General features: G+C 59.1%; 2 protein-coding genes across 2 annotated transcripts; one reads left to right on the top strand and one right to left on the bottom strand.

The window, feature by feature from the left end:
- The first annotated feature begins 836 nt into the window (after nt 1-836).
- Nucleotides 837-6802, top strand: LOXL4 (lysyl oxidase like 4). Its single transcript, XM_053983671.1, is given in 17 exon segments — nt 837-876; nt 879-922; nt 925-983; nt 985-1292; nt 1420-1598; nt 1747-1958; nt 2493-2531; nt 2652-2862; nt 3002-3185; nt 3451-3605; nt 3925-4092; nt 4283-4445; nt 4570-4813; nt 5084-5199; nt 5292-5428; nt 5619-5730; nt 5855-6802. Coding segments are annotated over 17 exon segments (2442 nt in total). The 3' UTR covers nt 5926-6802.
- Nucleotides 6803-7908: 1106 nt separating this feature from the next.
- Nucleotides 7909-19987, bottom strand: R3HCC1L (R3H domain and coiled-coil containing 1 like). Its single transcript, XM_053983993.1, has 8 exons — nt 19770-19987; nt 19416-19711; nt 12888-14308; nt 9168-9343; nt 8985-9055; nt 8776-8871; nt 8477-8617; nt 7909-8311 (listed from the first exon to the last, which is right to left on the bottom strand). The coding sequence occupies exons 1-8, from the start codon at nt 19985-19987 to the stop codon at nt 8256-8258; spliced, it is 2475 nt and encodes an 824-aa protein (XP_053839968.1). The 3' UTR covers nt 7909-8255.

Raw genomic sequence — 19987 nt, 5'->3', positions numbered from 1 at the left:
CCGGCATAGCAGTTCGTCATCTCCAGAAAGTCCATGCTGTGCCAGGCTGCGGGACAGCCCAGTGAGGGGAGCATCCCTGAGCGAGGGAATTTGGACTCGGGGGAGGTCCAGCCTCACAGCAGGTAGGGACTGTCCGGGACAGCTCAGATCCTTCCGGCTGGGGAAAGGACAGGGTTTGGGACAGGAACGGGTTTGCCCCAGTGTGCGGTGAGGCAGAGTAGGGCCGGGGGTGGGCAGGGAGCAGGGCTGGGCTCCAGACCAGAGGCGGGGAGGCGGGGGGCCCCCTCGGGTCGGCCCACCCCGTCGCACCATAAAAGCGGCTGCAGGCGGTGCCCAGCGGGAGGCAGGAGCTGCGGGATCCACTGCCGCCAGCGCTACCGCTGCGTCCCCTCGCCACCACCGTGTCCCTCTCCACCGCCTGCCCCGCACCGCTGCCGGTCCAGCACCACCATCCCTTGCCAGGGTGAGTGCCAGAGATGGCCCTGGGAGGGGAGGTCTGGGTACTTGGAGGGGGGTCAGCAATCCTACCAATGCTCTGAATGAGGATGCAGGGGAAGAGGTGAGGTGATGGGGATGGGGCTGTGTGCAAGATGGGGAGGAATCCTGGTGTTCAGTAGAGAATCCTGGTGTTCAGTAGAGAATCCAGATGGACCATGAAAGGGGGCTCTGTGGGGCCCTCACCCATGTCCTGAAACATGGGGCAAACAGGAAGCAACAAGAGCGCAGGGCAGTGTTCGTGGGGCTGCCCATGGCTGTCAGTGCCCAGGAGGGCTGTGTCAGAGCTGGGTGACCTGTGAAGGGCTGGGGTATGCTGTGAGTATGGCAGGGACCAGCCCATGCATCCCCCACAGCACAGGGACAGGAATGACACCACTGTGCAAGAGGGCACGAGATCCCTCCACCATTGCGCAGCTCCTGCAGCAGAGGGGGGCTGCAGCTGCTCCCCCACTCTGCCATGGTCCCCAAAGACTCATTGTTGGTCTGTCCCCAGGCATCCACTCACAGAACCATGATGGTGATGCCAACTGGCACAAGTCACATCCTGCTGGTGCTGGTGCTGGTGCTGTGCTGGGTGGCCCCCAGCAGGCAGGAGCTGGCCCCGGTGCAGCTGCGGCTGGGGGGACCACGGGGTCCAGCTGGAGAGGGCCGACTGGAGGTGATGTACCAGGGGCGCTGGGGCACCGTGTGTGATGACGGCTTCGACTTCCATGCGGCCACCGTGGCCTGCCGACAGCTGGGTTACACCACAGCCATCACCTGGACCCACAGTGCCACCTATGGCCAAGGGGAAGGTAGGGGGCAGGTGGGGAATGGGGGCAGGGGCTACTGATGAGGGCAGTGTGCTCCCCGCTGGCTGTGGGAGCCTCCTCACGGGGCTGTCTGCACCACTGCATGGGGCCTATGACGCTGTGTCCCCAGGCCCCATCTGGCTGGACAATGTGCGATGTGGGGGTAGCGAAGGCTCTCTGGCAGAGTGTGTCCACAATGGCTGGGGCATCAGTGACTGCCACCATGGTGAGGATGCTGGTGTGGTGTGCTCAGGACAGCGCCTGCCTGGCAACTCCCCCCAGGCTACCACCTCTGGTCACCTGGGAGAGGTGAGTGGGGACCCATGGCATTCACCTGTGGCCAGCAGGGTATGCCGGGGTTAGTGGCAGGTTCCACTAACCCTTCCCCTGGCCCCTTTTCTGAACGCTCTGCCCTTGATGCTGGAGCTCCATGCCCACCCCATGCCCACTGTGGCAGGTGCTGGGACTAACCCTGGAGGAGGTGCGGCTCAAGCCCATCCTGGCACGGGCCAAGCTGAGCATGCCAGTGATGGAGGGTGCTGTGGAGGTGAAGCACAACGGGCGCTGGAGGCAGGTGTGTGATGCCAACTGGACCAGGAACAACAGCCGCGTGGTCTGCGGGATGCTGGGCTTCCCCCGGGAGAAGCACATCAACACCAGCTTCTACCGGTAGGGATGCGGGAGACATGCGCTGCACCTGGGCATGTGGGGCAGGTGCCTGGCTGGACACACTGTGGGGACAAGAGACTGGAGCAGTGGTCAGAGAAGGGCTGCACATGTGGGTGGGTGTGCGAGGTGCTGGTACGGCCTGGCCATGCCTGCATCCCCTTCTTGGGCTTTTGACAATGGTCACAGTTGGGCTCAGCAGCATCCAGAGGTCTTTGGGGATGGTCACCATCATGACTGGCAAAGTGTGGGAGAAAGGAGAGGAAAGATGAGTGTTCCTTGGTCCCTCCCACCCTGTCTCAGCCTGGAACTATAAATACAGTCCATAATGAGCCCCTACTGGTGCCAGGAGTCGCACAGTCCCACTGGGACACATGGTATAGACGGGCTTGGCACAGTAATTGCCAGTGGGGAGAGAATATGACGTACCCTGGGGTCTCCATCTCCTGCCAAGGAGGGCAGAAATGACGGGGCAGGGGGTTCAGAGTTGGGCAGTGTCAGCATGCTGCCTCACTTCCTGGCTCTGTACACCCACAGAAAGCTCTGGAACAGGAAGCTGAAGGACCCCAACTCCAGGTAGGACTCAGCGCTGTGCATGGTGAGCAGGGCACCTTGAATGAGCGCCCAGCATGAGCATTGGGTGGGGGAGAGTCTGGCACCCGAGCTGACCCTGGCCCTGCTCCTCTCCCTTGGCAGCCTGAAGACCCTCAGCCAGAAGAACAGCTTCTGGGTGCACAAGGTGCGGTGTCAGGGCTCAGAGCCCCACCTGGCCCGCTGCCCAATGCAGATGGCCCCACCAGCCCCCCGCCAGCACGCCTGCCCCCACGGCATGCACGCCATCGTTAGCTGTCTCCTTGGCCCTGCCTTCCAGAAGGGAAAGGGCAAGAACAAGACAGCCCCAGGGAAGGTGAGCCGTTGCAGAGTTCCATACCCTCTCCCACCGACAGAGAGTCCCAGGGCTGAGCAGCACTCAGCCACCCCGTTTGCACTTGAGGAGGGGGCTGGCTGTGTCCTGGGCTTGCTGACTGGCTGCTCTCTGTACCCAGGTGCTCCCAGTGCGGCTGCGAGCGGGCACCCATGTTGGTGAGGGCCGGGTGGAGGTGCTACGCCACGGGCAGTGGGGCACCGTGTGTGACAAGCAGTGGGACCTGGCTGCAGCCAGTGTGGTGTGCCGGCAGCTGGGCTATGGGACAGCGAAGCAGGCCCTGGTGGGAGCCCGGATGGGACAAGGTGAGGCAGGTGTTACAGCATGGACTTGGGGAACCTCTGGGGTTGGAGGGGTATGATGGGGAAATCAACTGGTCTAATGTGTCCTGCTGGAGAATCCTGGGATGCTCACACAGCTCCAGCCCGCCCTGGGATGAGGCTACCCTGACTGTTCCTGCCATGGGCAGCCCCATTCCCATAGAGAATGCCCAGATCAGGGGAAGGAGGATGAGGGTCCTGCTCCAGGGTGGTCATGGAGTAGGGAGCACTGACCCTTCCTGTGCTTTAGGTCTGGGGCCCATCCATATGAGCAATGTACAGTGCACTGGCCATGAGCGCTCCCTGGGCGAGTGTCGCTTCCAGGATGCTGAGCAGAACGGGTGTCGGCACGAGGCCGACGCTGCCGTCCGCTGCCACATGCCCTACATGGACTTCAAGAGCCAGGTGAGTCCCTGCCTCCTTCCCAGAGCCTGTTGAACCCCAGCCCCATTGCACAGTCCCTGCTCCCCAAGCTCAATGCCCAGTGTGGATAATCAGAGCAGCCCTGGGGTGACCCAGGGGATGGGGGGATACAGAGCAGCACCCTGATGGGGTTCTGCAGGATGATCTGGTGGCAAAATTGGTCTTGTAGGGGGGAAAGGAGGGAGATGAAGATGAGGGATATATTCAGCTGGATGTGCGGGGCTGCTTGTCCCATTGCAACGTGGGATGGGAGAGCTGACGGTCTGTGCCACATTCCAGTTCAGCCCCTCTCTGCCAACAGGTGCGGCTGGCCGGGGGCCGCAACCCCGAGGAAGGCGTGGTGGAGGTGCTGGTGCCAGTGCAGGGGCAGCTGCAGTGGGGTGCAGTGTGTGGTGCACAGTGGGGCCTGAACGAGGCCATGGTGGTCTGCAGGCAGCTGGGGCTGGGCTTTGCCAGCCATGCCCTCCAGGTGAGTGGGGTACCAGAACTGCAGGGGTCCTGCAGGATGGATAGTGGGGGCATGGTGTGGCCAGGGGCTCTGGGATGGGATGGTGCGGGGACAAATCCCAGTGGCAGTGTTAGGGCAGGAGGGGAGGCAGGTGGGAGCTGGCAAGGGCTGCAAGTACTGGTCCCAAGCACTGTGCTCCTCCTCTGTTCAGGAGACGTGGTACTGGGCAGGCAGCCCCGATGCCACCCAGGTTGTGATGAGCGGGGTGCGCTGTGCCGGCACCGAGCTGGCCCTCCAGCAGTGCCAGCACCATGGCCCTGTCCATTGCCCCAGCGGCGGGGGACGCTTCTCAGCAGGGGTCACCTGCACTGCCCGTGAGTAGCAGGAGCCCATGGGGTACTGCTGGAGGGAGCAGCCCCCTTCTCCTGTAGGAGAGTAGGGGGTGCTATGCGGGGTGGGGATCACCGTCTCAATCCCCACTGGTCCCCTCCATTCCAGATGCCCCAGACCTGGTGATGAACGCCCAGCTGGTGCAGGAGACAGCCTACCTGGAGGACCGACCCCTGGGGCTGCTGTACTGTGCCCATGAGGAGCGCTGCCTCTCCCGCTCTGCTGACAACATGCAGTGGCCCTATGGCCACCGCCGCCTTCTTCGCTTCTCCTCCCAGATCCACAACCTGGGAAGAGCCGATTTCCGACCGAGGATGGGGCGTCATGCCTGGACTTGGCACCAGTGCCACCGGTGAGTGGCCCATAGGCAGGGGCTGGCAGGGAGCTGCCCTCTCCTTGGGCCAGGCAGGGCATGGTGGCACCCGTCCCCAAGAGGCTGTCCCACCCGGGGTAATTAACAGCGTCTGAGCCAGCACTGTCATTACGGCTTTATTTGGCTTCAGAGTTGTAATTTCCTGAGTCCCTGGGTGCTGCCCTGCTGGAAGTTCTGTCGGGGTTGCCTGGGCCAGCCATGTGCTCCCTGGCCAGGCACTGGTCCTGTGCTCAGCCCCTGTCCCCACAGACACTTCCACAGCATTGAGGTCTTTACCCACTATGACCTGCTGACGCTCAATGGCTCCAAGGTGGCCGAGGGTCACAAGGCCAGCTTTTGCCTGGAAGACACCAACTGCCCTGAAGGTAGGTGCTAGCTGCAGAGCTGACAGAGGCCCCCATTCTGCTCCCCAAAGGGGCTCTGTCTGTGCCTCCCTCACTTCCCCTCCTTGCTGCAGGTCTTCAGCGACGCTTCGCCTGTGCCAACTTTGGTGAGCAGGGGGTGAGTGTGGGGTGCTGGGACACCTACCGCCATGACATCGACTGCCAGTGGATTGACATCACCGATGTGCCACCGGGCAGCTACACCTTCCAGGTATGGGGATGGAGGGGTGGGGGACACCAAGCTACCAAATCTCAGGGCTGGGGAGTCCCCTCCATGAGCACAACAGCATCCCTCACCTTGCACATCAGGGTGCTGTTCTGTACCCTGCTGTGCATGCCACAGCCCTGCCTGGCCAGGGTATAGCAGAGATGCTCCCAGCCCTGCCCCTTGCCCTCCCCAGGTGGTTGTGAACCCCAAGCATGAGGTGGCTGAGTCGGACTTCTCCAACAACGTGATGAGGTGCCAGTGCAAGTATGATGGGCAGCGTGTCTGGATGCACGGCTGCCACACAAGTAAGGAGGGACGGGAGCATAGGGGCCATGGCAGGCAGGGTGAGGGAAGTGATGAATATGAGGGTGCCACGGGTTTCTTGTGCCCCCACACACACACCTACCCCCACAACATCGCTCTCCCCAGGTGATGCCTACGGTGCCGACGTGGTGAGCGATCTGGAGAGACGGGAGCGCCTGGCCAACAACCTCGTGTGAACCCTTGGCATTGGCGTGGTCCCAGCAGCGCCACGGGAGAGTCCAACTCCCGCACCCCAGCCCCTGTGCCCTGGCAGCACCGGACTGAGCTCAGGGACTTGCAGACTTTTGTATTTATTGATGCTGCTGCAGAGGATGGAGATGAGCGCCAGGGCTGGCGGGGAGTGCCTGGGGGTGCCCAGTCCCGTGCTCCAGCGGGATTTGAAAGAGTGGCCCAAGTACTGCAGCAGGCCTCACCTCCACAGCCCCAGGGCCCCCCAGGACAACTACCTCAGCCTGCTCAGCCCCCTATGCTCCAGCAGACTTAGGACAGTCCCCAGCCACCCATGCACCAGTCCTGTCTTCAATAAAGGTTCTGTGAGCTGGGAGCAGGGTGCTGTGCTGTGGAAGAGGGGCTACTCCTTTATCAATCCCATCATCACCTCCTCCTTTCCCTGCACTCTTTCCTATTAGGATCACAAAGCCAGTCCCCTGCTGGGAACAACTTGGTCTAGGCAATGTATCCCCAGCCAGGCAGTGTTCTCCCTGTGCCACCCAGGGCCACCAATTCCCTGGCTGTCTGCACGTGGCTGGCATCAAGCAGTTCTGGCTTGCCATCAGTGGTCCCCATGGGCCAGGACACCCTGGCCTTGAACTGGCTAACCCTGTGCATGCAAAAAGACCCAGCCAGCTCTGTGGCAGCATGGGCTGGCAGCCAGCCCAGCAGCCACAGTGTATGCAGCTGACATGCTGGGCTTTCCCAGGCTGTCCTGGCAGCTTCCCAGACATGGGAGCTGTGGTAGGGCCACTCTGTCCCTCAAAACCCTCGCTTCTGGGCACAGAGTGGGGACACAGGGAACACTGTGCCCTTGCTCTCTGTTTCTTACCTCCCGTGGTTTCTACCTTTTTTTCTTACAACAGGAAATAAAAGGGAATGTCACCAACACATTCTGTACTGTCTGTTCCCCAGATCGCCAGCCACGGGGCAGTGCCACCCCTCTCATTGCATACCTCTGTCCATTCCTGCCTCGCTGGCAGGCACCAGCCTGGGGTGGGGGGCTGTCAGCACCCACCTCAGCCCAGGACGAGTCAGGCTGCACCCACACGTGAGGTCCCTGCACGTGGAGTTGCTGCTGGGAACGACGGTGATGCACTGGAGGGGCCTGAGGCCAGAGACCGTGGCAAGGCACGTGCTGGTGGAGGCTCACTCGGCCAGGCTCGGGCTTTGAGGGATGCCGGATGGCGGGAAAGATGTTTTCCACATGAGAGCAGCTTTGCTCCCTGAAATTTCCACCGGCCAAGCCACGAGCATCCGGGAACAGCAGCCGAGATGGCTCCCAGCTGGCAGCGCTGCCGGATGGTGCAGGGGCAGGCAGCCACCACCACGGGGTCATGACCAGCTCCACTGCTGCCAAGCTGGGGGACAGCCAGGGGACGCAGGGCAGCCACATGAGCTCTTCAGCGACCAAAAGCATGCAAACTGCTGGTAGTGGTGGCAGAAAAGCATCATCCCCATCCTCACCTCCTATGAAAGGCCCCAAAACCTCAGAGTCTGCAGAGCTACAGGGTGGGAATGCTGGGGCACACAGAGCTGTTTTTCAGGTGCTGAGAGATGATGCAAAGCAGAGCCAAAGGCAGGTCCCAGGTGCCAGCCTCCGCCCGGGGGCAGGGCAGGAAGCCCCCAGCCTGCCATGGCTGGCAGCATGGCCACATCAGAGCCCCATGTGGGGCCACGAACACGGCCCTGCCCGTGCTCTGACAAGGGCCCTGCTGTTCAGGGCTGCAGCTGCTCCGCGGAAGTAAACAGGGTTCCTGCCAGCACATTCCTGCCTGCCGTCCTGCCCGATCCCTCCTGCCTGCACATCCCCCACACCCGCTGGGGACACCCAGCACCTGGGAGGGGTGGACATCCCCACAGCGCTGCGGACCATGCGCAGCTGCCCCAGGCACGCACACCCTCCCCCGGTATGAAGGGAATGGGGAGCCACCACCCAGGCAAGCAAATAAAATAAATGGCATTTATTAGCAAAATAAAGGACAGAAACTCTCACTCACAAGGCCCTTCCAGGTGGCCAGGGCCACCCCACAAAGCCCCTCACGCTCTCTGCTGAGCTCCCTGCATCCTGCTGTTGCTCCTGCTGTGGCTGGCAGCCTTGGGGGTTCTGCCCTGGGCAGGATGGGCAGTGCTTCCTGACAGCAACAGCATCCCCACAGCACCAACCAGCCCACGTGCTGCTCAGCCCTTGAAGCAGCCCAGTGCTTTTGGACGCAGAATCTGTCCCAGCTCTGAGATGCAGAATGCTCTGCCTGCCTGCAGAGAGGGACATGGGCTGAAAGTGCAGCCTCCTGGCTCAGTCCCGGCCCTCCCAGGCATCCTCCCGCTGCTTGTTCTCCAGGCGCTTCCTTTCTGCAGAGACAAGAGGGTGAATGCCACATCTACCACCCCACCTCCCTGTGGAAGTGGCTGGAGTCCACCCTGCTGCAGCCGCCTCTCACCCAGCAGCTCTGTGAGATAGAGCATGCGTGAGGAAGCCCCCCTATACTGCAGCCCCTCCAGGCACCCAAAACTCACCTTGAGCTTCTTGCAGCTTCCTCCGCTCGGCATCTCGCTGGGCTGGTGTCTGCTTGCTCCGTACCCCCAGGGCACCGATCACCAGCCGCCTGGCCAGGACAGCTGATGTTTCAGGGCGCTCCTTGGCTGGCTGCAGGTACTCTGTGAAGAGGGGGGACATTAGTAGGGCACTCTGGGAGGGACAGGGCAGCTGGCACAGCTGTGGAGCCACGCTGGCTGCCCCATCCCTCCCCAGTTATCAAGATAATGTTGCAGCACAAGCACGATGGACCAAGCTGGCACAGAGCAGCACCACTCACCAGCATATGCTCTGGCTTTGGCTTTAGAGGCGCGGGTGCCCTGGGACAGTGGGCGTGTCTTCACCATCAGGTGCTTGGTGCTGAGGGCATCGCGTGCTGCAGGAAGAGAGCAGCATGTCCACGTGCAGGGTCAGCCCCATGCCCAGGATCTGGCTGTGGGAGAGGGATGCCTCCTCTCTGCCCATCCCCAGCTGAACCAGGAGCAATACCTGTTATGGGGCTGGAGAAGATGCCCAGGGCGTGCGTATCATCCACCCATTTAATATCAAAGCCTTTTTTCCTGCCGAAGAGAGGGCAGGTCAGCGAGGCATGGACACCTGATAGGGAAGTTATCTGGAACAGAGCCCAGGCAGGGAACCCCAGCACCAGGGACAGAGTGCTGGCAGACTCACTGATAGCTGCAGAAGACACGCATCAGATCCTCAGTGCGGAAATCCGAGGGGAAGTCGTAGATCTCGATGACGTGGGGCAGCTCATCATCGCTGATGTCTGGAGCAGCAGGTTCGGCCCCATAGTAGTTGAAGCGAGGTGACTGCTGGCTCTCCTGGTGCTTCTCACCCCCTGAGAGCTGCAGCAGTAGGAGAGGCACAGCACTGAGCAACCCATGCCCACCTGCCTCACAGCAGTTCCCAAAGCGTGGCAAGTGCTCCCCAGAAAGTTGTCCAGGTCCCTGCACCCCAGCACTGCAGATGGATTAATGGCATTGAGAATTAGGAGTTATCAACCAGGGTTCTCACACCATAGACTTGCTTTTCCCATTACCAGCATCCCTTCACTTGCCATGCTCTGTGGCCAGGTCAGGGACATGGTAGGAATGGCAGGGGTGAAACAGCACATGCATCTCCAAGCACACCCCTCCTTCCACAGTGATGTGATGACCTGAAATACCTTAGGGGAAGAACAAGGAGCAGGATAATAATGCCAGGAGGAAAGATTGATGTCTCTCTGCCACATGGAAGCACCAGGCTCAGCATGCCTTGGCTGCAGCACATGCACCGGAGCAGCCTATCAGCACCCCAGATGCCAAGATGAAAAAGACAGTGCTCCACTGAGGAGTAAGTTCTGCTGGTTAATCACCTGTGCACCTAGAAATTTATGTTTTATTTCTCATTTGAATTTGTCTGATTTCACTTTCCAGCCGGCAGTTCTTGTTCTGCTTCTCCGCCGGACTAAAGAACCCTCAGTCCCTGGTCTCCTCCCCATCACAGCACTTACTAACGTTAATCAAGTCCCTTCTCAATCTTCTTATTGATAAAATGGGTTGTGCACCTTTAATACCTCACAGCGGAGCACTTTCTCCAGCCCTAAAAGATGATGGCTGTAGAGCTTTTCTACCTTGCGCATTTTTCAGCCTTTATTTCAGAACACAGGCAGCAGGCTCCCGCTGCCACAACACAAGGGTGCAGCCAGCCCCTATTTCCCTCTGTCCCACAGCATTGCCAGTGCCAGCTAGTCACCCTGCACCATGCTCTGCCCAGTGGGCTGCCCTGCATCGCTTGCTGAATCCTTGCTTTCCAAACCACGCCATGCCAGTGGCCAAGGAGATTCACTGTCCTGTTTCAGCTGAGACACCAGGCCAGGTGCAGTCCAAAGCCACTGACAGCTCCCTGTTCCCTCTGGAGCATGGGGCTGGCATGATGCCAAGAAATGGGTACATAACTCAGGCAGGTTCCCACCCCGATCCCCTAAGGGATCATAGCAGAGCACACCACGACTGCAAGGTTAGAGTCCATAAATCCCAGCCAGCTCAGTCAATAAAAAGTGCTCATTCCGACAATTTTATGGGGAAGATGGATTCATGGCAGGTAAGGGGGTGCTGCCATAGCGGCTGGATGCTGGTGGAGGGTAGAGCTGAGTTATGGAGCTCACGGGACAAGCCAGCACTGCCAGCAGAGCCTCCTGCCCTGCCATCACCCCCGTGCAGGGCAGCACACTCATCAGGCACCCTGCGCCTGCTCAGGGGAAGCAAGGGAGCCATTCCCAGGCAGGATTAAGCCCTGTAGTGCTGCTTGAGGGAGCAGAGCACTCAGATAGTGTCAGGCACCGGGAAGATGATTTGAGAGCAGGAGCACAGAGTGCCAGAGCAGCCCTTGACCTTCACAAATCACCAAGTGTGGTGGGGCAGGAAGGACAGGAGCCGTCTGGCAGCAGGACTCAGCCACGCGGCAGGCACGGCTCAACAGGTCCTGCAGCACTGCCAGCCTGGCACACAGCGTGCCAGCAACTCCCCAGCCATGGGGCAGGGCAGGGAGTGCGAGCCATGGTGAGGTCCCCAGCCATGGCAGGCATCCCAGGGAGGGTTCGCCTGATGGATGGACAGACAGATGACAGGGAAAATGATGCCTGTCCATCACATCTTGCTGCTCTCTGAAGACACACTCCTGCCAGAGCAGGCCAGGGGGGATCTGTGGCTGCTCGCTTACACCACAGCCCTGGGCAGGCACGCACACATCGCAGCCCCTGCCGTGCCACACCACCTGATGGAGAATCCACAGAGCCTGCAAGGAAACGGTCGCAGTGCTTAATTACTCTGTGTTCAAACTGATTTCTACTCTGAATTTGTCTGGTTTCAGCTTCCAGCCAATGGTGCTCACTACAGTGCTTTTTCCTGCTAGATTAAAGAGCCATCCGCTATCAGAAATCTCTCCTCCACACAGAACGTCATAAATCTTGCTCTCTGCCAGCTACCTGCATTGCATAAGGATTCAGTTTCGAGGAAAATGTTGCTAATTTTCTTGTTCTTTATGTTAATTAACAACAGCTCCATCTTCCCAAGAGCCTGAGCCCTCCCCACGCAGCTACATCCACCTGCTGGGAGCTCAGAGGGCTCAGGAAGCACAAGGCGCCATGTATGAATCTGCAGGGGACAAAGATGGCAACATTTGATAAATCCCTATTTCAGGTTCTTTTTCACCCATTTTGGGAAGCTCCCTTTAAAGCTGAAACTTGTTTCAGAGCTTGTGCATAGGGGAGCCAATACAGGTACTCCTGGGAGTGAGAACCCGCACTGCACAGCACAACCTTGCCCACAGCATCCTATGGCCGCACCATAGCAGGGATCCTCCCTGACCTTCCTCCCCCGAGGGCAAAGCCGTGCCCATGGCATCAGCCCACAGAAAGCCAATGCCACCTGCACCAGCTGCCTCAGAGCAGCAGTGCTGTCCTCCTCACAGCAGCACTCACCTCAATCTCCAGTCTGGAGGCTGAGGGACAGTGGCTCAGGGGAGCACAGCCATGCAAGGATGGGAATACCCAACACCCTTCCACATCTCCCAGATGCAAGCCCTCTGTGTCCCACCGTCTCAGCACCATGCCAGGCTCCAAGAGGACACATCAGCCCAAGCAAGGGCTTGCAAACAAGGTGGGATCTGTGCCCCTCAGTAAGAGTGCTCTTGAGTTAATCTGATCCCTTCACAGATGCTGTTATCAAGGTATCACCCATCACTTCACACCCTGCTTCCAGCCAGGGGTAGGCAGACGCTGGATGTAACAATAGTAACGTTGTTTGTTTCCTCAGGTACATTAACGTCACTTGGAAAATTACCAGTTTGACGCTACCGATTTAAAATGCAGTAAGGGATATCCAGCCTTGCTGCAGGAGCCAAGCTTTCCTCGTGGATGGCAGCAAAACTGTGTGGGTCCTGGCACTAAGCAGCCAACTGTAGTAAATTCAGCAGCATCTGTGCAGGAGGGAATGGCAATGAGCCACAGCTGATTAGGAAGCCATAGTTTCGAGGAAACATCCCATTGCTGTTTCAATGGGATCCTATCCATCTCAGCCCATTTCTTTATCACCAGCCCTGGTTTCATGAGGGTGCAGTTGCAGTTTACATCACTTCAGCAGGTTTTACTGGGCACACTTTATGTACTACAGAGGGACGATCACCCCAGCCTTCCCCAGCAATGCAGGATGGGGTGGGACAGATGGGGAGGATGGAGATCCCAGGTGTTTCGGCAGCACAGGGGAAGGCTGGCTCTAAGAGCAGGCAGCACAGCCAGCTAGGCTGACTGGGTGCAGTCCACCCACCCCACGCATTCACCCCAGAAAACACAGGAACAGACATCCCCCACATCCCTGCCAATCCCCACAAACACTGGCTTGCAGGAAGTACCTCCTCCAGCAGGCGTGGGTCCAGGCAGTCTCCATCATCATTGAACAGCACATCCCAGCTCTCCTCAGAACCTGGGCTGGTCTGGCTCAGGGTTTCAGCACTGGCACTGGTCTGTCCTTCCTTAGGGGAGCTGCTGTGGAGACCTCTCTCTTCTTTCTCAGCCTCCTGGTGCTTCTGCAGCGAGCCCACATCCTCATCTGGCCTTGCCAGCTCCTTGGCCCAGGACGCAGGTGAGATCCCCTCCATGCCATGGCACAGCTGCTCTAGGGGCACTGGGGGCTCACAGCTTTCCAGAGGTGCTCCTTCCCACGGGCTGCTCTCAGATCCAGCACTGCTATCTGTGCTGCCTGCTTCCACTACAGCAGGCACCAGGTCACCCTCCCCACTGGGATCCCCAGCACCAGCAGCGCTCTCCCCCATGACGGGCGGGAGCTGGGATGGGCTGCCCGTGCCCTGCTGTGGAGTGCTCTCCCCTGGGAGCACTGGAACATCACCCATGCTGCCCCTCAGGAACGCAGGTTGGCAGCTGGCTCCTGGTGCACACAACGTGCTCTCCCCAGGAAGCTCAGCTCTGCCTCCCCATGTCTCCTCTTCCTTTGGCACTCCAGTGGCACAACCCTTGCTCTGTTCTGCCAGGAGAGACCTCTCCTCCTCCCAGGCTTTTGGATCCACTGTCCCCCCCTCCACCTGGGGCACTCTTCCATGGTTGCCCACCCCTGCTGACTGCAGGACAGCCTCTCCCAGGCCTTGGGAGAGGCACCCAGCTGGATCTAGAGTGCTGTCCCCCAAGTGCTCCAACATGCCACTCAGGCCTGTCTGACAAACCATTGTTGGGCTAGCAGCGGGTGTTGGGCTAGTGGAGTCATCCTCAGGCTTGGGGGTAGCCTTCACAGCCCCAGCCTGGGCATTCTCTGGGGATGGAGGGTCAGGCTCAGTCCTTATCCTGTGGTCATGGCTGAGCTCTCCAGGTTCTTCATGAGATGCTTTGTCCTGCCTGTCCCGGGGCTGAGCAAGAGCTGGATCTGGGCATGACTCACACATGCTGGGTGATGCCTCCAGGCTTTCCAGTGCAGTAGGGCAGCTGCCTCTCGTCCTGTGGCTGTGACTGGCAGAGGCTGTCCGCAGCTCCTTTGGGACGGCATCCACCTTGTTTTCCCTCCTTGCTGCTCTGCCTGCCTGTGTTCTGGCACAGGGGCTTCTCCTCTGCCCCTCGCCACTGGCCCAGCCGGAGTCCTGCACCAGGCGGTGGTTCTCAGGCTCCCGGCGGTGGTTCTCAGGCTCCCGGCGGTGCCCAGCCCGTATGTCGCCTGCCGCTTGTGCCTCTCTCTCCCGCCGCGCTTTGGGCACGTAGAGCGCCATGTCGGGCTTCCTGCGGCGCACCCGGCCGCCCTCCGCCTCCTGCTGCATGGTGCCACCAGTGCCTGCCAAGGAGAGAACAGCGTCACTGTCCTGCCTGCAGCCCAACAGCCCCACAGCTGAGCGCACAGTGGGCAGCCCCTGCCCAGGTCACTGAGTCGGGGTCCCAGCACCCAGCCCTGTTCCCTCAGCAACTGGCACACAGTGATAGGTTGTGGAGCCCCAACACGGCCCCACAGCAGAGTACCAGCAGACAGGGTTTGGGGCCCGGAGCACCCCACAGCCCTACAGCCTTTGGTGGGGCACATCCGGCTCGGGGGAAGCAGGGAAATCCTGACAGAATCACTGGGGCACCTGCCCCGCTCCAGCAGCTGCTACCTGGGACCCTCAGGCTCAAGGGAACAGCATCTGCAGCTGAAGCAGAACACTGAGACCAGGCACTACTCAGCCATCAAAAACCACAGAGAAGCCTGAGGCAGCCACAGAACAACAGGAAGCAAACCCCAGTGCAGGGATACCCTGGCGCAGGACCATGGCATGATGCAGCCCTGCTCACCTGCTGCCCCGTCCCGACAGAGATTTATTTTTCATCATCTTTGGCAGAAGCAGGCACACCACAAGTGGCCAGGCCCCCCTGCCCCTATAAATATGCATCAGACAGGGTTTATGGAGACGGATGGTGCAGGGGGCTGCACTGTGGTTGAGGGGAAGGCAGAGCGGGGCTGGGCTGGGCCTCCATGATTAATCACTGCCCACTCCGTTTAGGGGGATTCATCACAGGCCGCTGTCAGGTAAATCACTGGAAAAACACCTCTTCAGTAATTAATGTGAAGTGACGGATGGACAGCCCCTGGGCCCATTAATCTGGACCATCAGCGCCGACCGAGATTATGAATGTCAGGATGCATAAACTGCCGGCAGATCAATAGGGCCAGGAACCCATCCAAGGCTCTCATTTCCGAGGCACCTCCGGTACATTAGCCTCCCCTCCACACAGCCCCTGACCGAGGCGCGAACGCTCTCCGTGGCCCCTCACCAACAGCCAGCAGTGGTGCCGGGAAGGCGAGGGGAGGCCAACCACTGGCTGGAAAGTGGCTGGGGCTGCCCATGCCACACGGCATCATCCCCTCTTCCTGATGGATGGACAGACTGTTGCCTTGGCATGATGGATGAGTCTCTCATGGCTCTCTGGAAACCACTGGAAGAGCCCAGCAGGGCAGTACCCCTAGCATGACCGCGGTGCCTGTGCCTGCACCTCATGCTGCGAAGGTGGGCAGGAACATGAGGTGCAAGCACGGGTGCCGTGGTGATGCTGAGCACCATCCCAGGGCTGCCCCAACCATTTTTCTGTCTCCGTAGCTCTTGTCATTCCCCTCCCCCGTTCTTTGATACACTAATTTTGCTGGCAGAACGATCCCCTTTATCTTTATCGACCGCAAGAAAGGAATGTATCCTACAAACCTTCCAAGGACTGGATTAGTCATTTTTCAACACTGAGGCATTATACATTTTCTCACTGAGTGGCAGCCGAGTGCCAGAGGCGAGGGGGCACTGGAAGCCCCCCAGCACCACCACTTCTAATCACAGACAGCTTCCAACTGCACCGAAGCATGTTCTGCTGAAGGACTTTTCCCAGCCAAGCCCAAGAGTCCCAGGCCATGGCTCATTGCTGAATGACTTGTGGGGGTCAGTGATCTCCCCAGGCTCTCCTTCCTGACAATTTCCAGCACGGGGAGCAACCAGAAGCAGCACTGCTCCATGCAGCTCCCATGTCACCTCCAAGAGCCTCTGCACACAGGATTTATGGGCTCCTCAAAAACTTGCCATTCACCTTGCCTCACCCTCCAAAGCAGATGGTGCAGCATTAGCCAGACGGCTGGTGCTGGGAGCATCCTCTCCCTGCACAGCTTTGCCTCTGCCTGCCACACACTGCTGGGGAAGAGCTGCTTCCTGCAGCCTGAGAAGCACGGTAAGGTGGCAGATGACCCACACTGGCAGGGATGTCGCAGCGCTTTGTTTTTTCCCCACAGGGCTGCACAGCTCCTGCCCCCAGCCTATCAAACACTTCGTCAATGCTACAGCCACGGGTCAGCACCCACTAATTTCATGCTCTGGGAGGCAGAGCAATGGCCCTGGCTTTGGGTCGCATTCACACTACGCTAAGCAGGGCAACCCTACCACTTCCAGAATTTGGGACCAAGCCTTCCCCACAAAGACAGGCAGCAACAAGCAGTGCATCTCCAAAAAGGCCTATGCTGTCTTGTTTTATGAACCTGCCTAGTAAAACAACTCAGCACTCTGGCACCAAGCAGGAAAAGGCCATGGCACCATGGTAAAAGAGGTGATGGGAGTGCTGCCCAGCTGTCTGCCACGTAAAGTCCACCAGCCCAGCACAACACAGCCCAGCATGGCCAGGAGGATGCAGGATCATCAGCCAGGAGGCAGCCAGAGCTCTCTGAAGGCACAGGCTCCTCTCACACTGTTCCCAGGAATACCCTGCTCATGGGGAGCTTGTGCTCATGGTATGCATTTGTGAGGTCTCAGCGAGCTGCCCAGTCAGGTGCCAGCCTGTCCTCTAGTGAACATCTGCAGGTCACATGGGCAGAGTTTTCTCCCTGATTTCTCCCCCTGTCCTGTCGAGGGAAGGACCCCACAAACAAGAGCAAGCCAGCCACAGTCCTGCTCAGGGAACCTGGGAACAGGCACGGATGCTGGACCGTGGTGCTCATGTGGAACATGCCAGTTCCTGGAGAAGTCTCAGTGCCACACAGCACCCTCCCAGCAGGCTGCTGCATTTCCTGGCAGGGAGCTGTATTTTTAGCCTTCGAGGTTTCTAATTCCACTCAATCCATATTCCCATCAATAGAGTAGATAACCTTAAAGCCTTGACAGTGAACAGGGATGGCAATACTGGGGGACCAGGAGCCTTGGGGGACCTCACGCAGCCTTGGCATGCAGCTCGCACACCACAATGTCACTCTTTACAGCCTGCAGCAGATTGGGCTCTTTGAAGGGGAAAAAAATAACTATAATAACAAGAATAATAAAAAGGCAGGTACAAGGAGATTCTAAACAGCTCCACTGGGGAACCTGCCACTTGCAGGACTCATCCCATGCCAGGCACGTGCCATGGCACACTTACCAACTGCATAACACCAGCCCCTGACAGCCAGGACAAGGACTGTCAGAGGTTTTGGCTACCTTGCACCTCTCCTGCTCTCAGCAGAGCTCCAGCCCAGGCCACCTGGCTCAACAGCAGGCAACGGGGCCAGGAAAGGACCTGGATACCTGGTGGAGACAGAGCAAAGGCATGAACACAGCCACTAGCAAAGCAAAGCATTCAAGGCAAAGCAAAGCATTCAAGGAGTGAAGAGCTGCATTCCATCCAACTCCTGCCTGCAGCCCCGCAGGTTTTAAGACCTCCTGTCCCCTGCTGCCAGGAGAAAGAGCTCTCCAACAGCCACAGCAAACACTGGCTGTGTGAGGAGGTGGCAAAAGCATCTAAGGTACTGAGAGAGATTTCAATTGTGCCTTTCACTTGCAATACTCTTAGGAGACACCTGGAATAGATGCTCTTAGGAGATACCTGGAACAAGAGAAGGGGAACATTCCAGACAGGAAGATGATTTGAAAGTCAATAGTGTCCCCTCACAACTGCAGGGGGGCACAGGAGAGGGAAAGGACAACAAACCAGCAGAAGGAGTTAACAGCCAGAATGCTAAGGGGAATACAAAGGACTTTACAAATATAACCAGGCAGCATCAGCACAGAAGTGAAAAGATCTATTAATAAACAAGGAGGGAGAGAAAATTAATGATGTCTCAAAAATAAAGATGACTCAAAAGGGAAAAATCACTGTTTTTAAACAGAAAAATGCAAATGAGGCAGAGGCCTTGCAAAAACAGCTGCAGCAAAAGCAAAAACAGCATGTCCACACAGACACAGTCACCTGGCCAGCCTGGCCAGTGCGGAGAGGAACCTATTAACCTGCTGACACACAGTGCTGAGGAGAAACCAGGGCCCTAGTGATGGCTAGAGCAAACAAGGCACTGATTTTCTCTGTAAGAAAGGACAACACAACCAGAGCTGAGAACAGGATAAACCCTGTTCCTATCCCCAGAACAAAACTGGCAATTAAAGGAGCCTGCATACCTGTACAATGAATGACGGATACTGGCTTGCCCAGAGAAGTTATTTCAGAAGAATCACTGGGCAAAGCTTTTTGATGAGGCAAGCAAGAGCCAACTTAGCTGAACTTCAGGGTCTCCTTTTACAGCATCTCTCAAACTTCTACTTGAATAATGAACTGTCATTAGATGATACTGAGCAGCGAGCTGTTGTAAACACCATCCAGAAAGACATGGAAGGAAGGAAGGATCCGTTGAAAGGATCCAAGAAATGTAAGCAGGAAACAAAGCAAGACCCAGCCTGGGAAAATGAAGTTAAAATAACCCAAAGGAGCTACTCAGGGAGCAAGAGCAGCCTGAAAGGCAAGGCCCAGAGCCCTACAGTGCACTTACACCATAAAGCAAGTGACTGGGATGACAACCCCAAAATGTGCAAGAGGCATATCTGGTCACCAGCATCGTGCCATGGGCCACTCTAGGGCTGTGACAGCCCCACAGCAGGCAGCACACAGAACTTCGCAGGCATGGGAAGGATACACGAGGATGCCAGGGGCCTGCAGGCAGCCATGAAAAACAGTGTCCAGCACGTGTGAGCACCAGACACCTGTTTTACAAGGCATGGCAGACTGGCATACCAAGCACCCAGGAATCTGTGTAGCTTCCCTGCACTCAAGGGCTGACACATCGCCCTGTGACTCTGTACGGTGGGGAGAGTTATGGGGTCTGCAATGTGCAATGTCCGGGTATCCCGGGGCTTGCCTGCCAGCAGACTGGGGAGGCCGGACTTAGGTGGGGATCAGGGTTTGGACAGGGCGAGGGGAGCAGAGCTGGGGACAGGGCTGGGACAGGGGATAAGGATCAGGGCTGGGACGGGGAGTAAGGATCAGGGCTGGGACACCAGGGTGAGGGAGAGCGGGGCAGCGCCGGGACTGGGCAGGGTGCGCACCCCGGGCCGCTGTGCCCCGGTACCGAGCGCCCCGCCGTGCCGTGCCGGGCCGGGCCGGGCCGTGCCGGGCCGTGCCGCCCGCCAGGCCGCCGCCGTTACCAGTGGCCGTGCCGGGTCCCCCGTCGCTCCGCGCCGCGCCGCCGCTTCCGCCGCGCCGAGCCCGCCCCGCCGTGGGGAGCGCCGGGACCTGTAGTGCGGGACCTGTAGCGCGGCCCCGGCGCCCGCCCCGCCCCGCCCCGTGCCCCGGCCGCCGCTCCTCCCCCGCGGCCGTGGGCGCCCGGGCCGCCGCCGCCGCCGCGCACCGTGCTCCGCGCGGCACCACGGGCGGCCAAGGTGCCACGGCGGGCCGTCCTTCTCCGGCACCGGCTGGCAGCCGCAGGAAGGAGGCTCCGTGGCTGGGATGGTGGTGGACTGAGGGTGCCCCCCCTGAGGCTGCCGTAGGTCTCCCGTTACTGTTCAGTGTCACGCACCGGGCCGGAGCCGTGGTGCTCACTGTGACCGGGCGGGCAGACATGAGGACACCGCCCTACGAAGGCTTTGGGCAAGCCGCCCTGGTTAGTTCGGCTGATGGGCAGCGGGTCCCTGCCCACTCCCCGCTCCAGGACCTCCTTCCTGCCGAGCCGAAGCTCTCCGGTGCGATTTCCAACCGGCTGTTTCCCAGCCAGCTTCAT

Source organism: Vidua macroura, chromosome 8 (genome assembly GCF_024509145.1).
Source record: "Vidua macroura isolate BioBank_ID:100142 chromosome 8, ASM2450914v1, whole genome shotgun sequence".
NCBI lineage: Eukaryota > Metazoa > Chordata > Aves > Passeriformes > Viduidae > Vidua > Vidua macroura.
The sequence above is the reverse complement of the archived record's forward strand: the minus strand, read 5'-3'. Positions and strand labels throughout refer to the sequence as shown.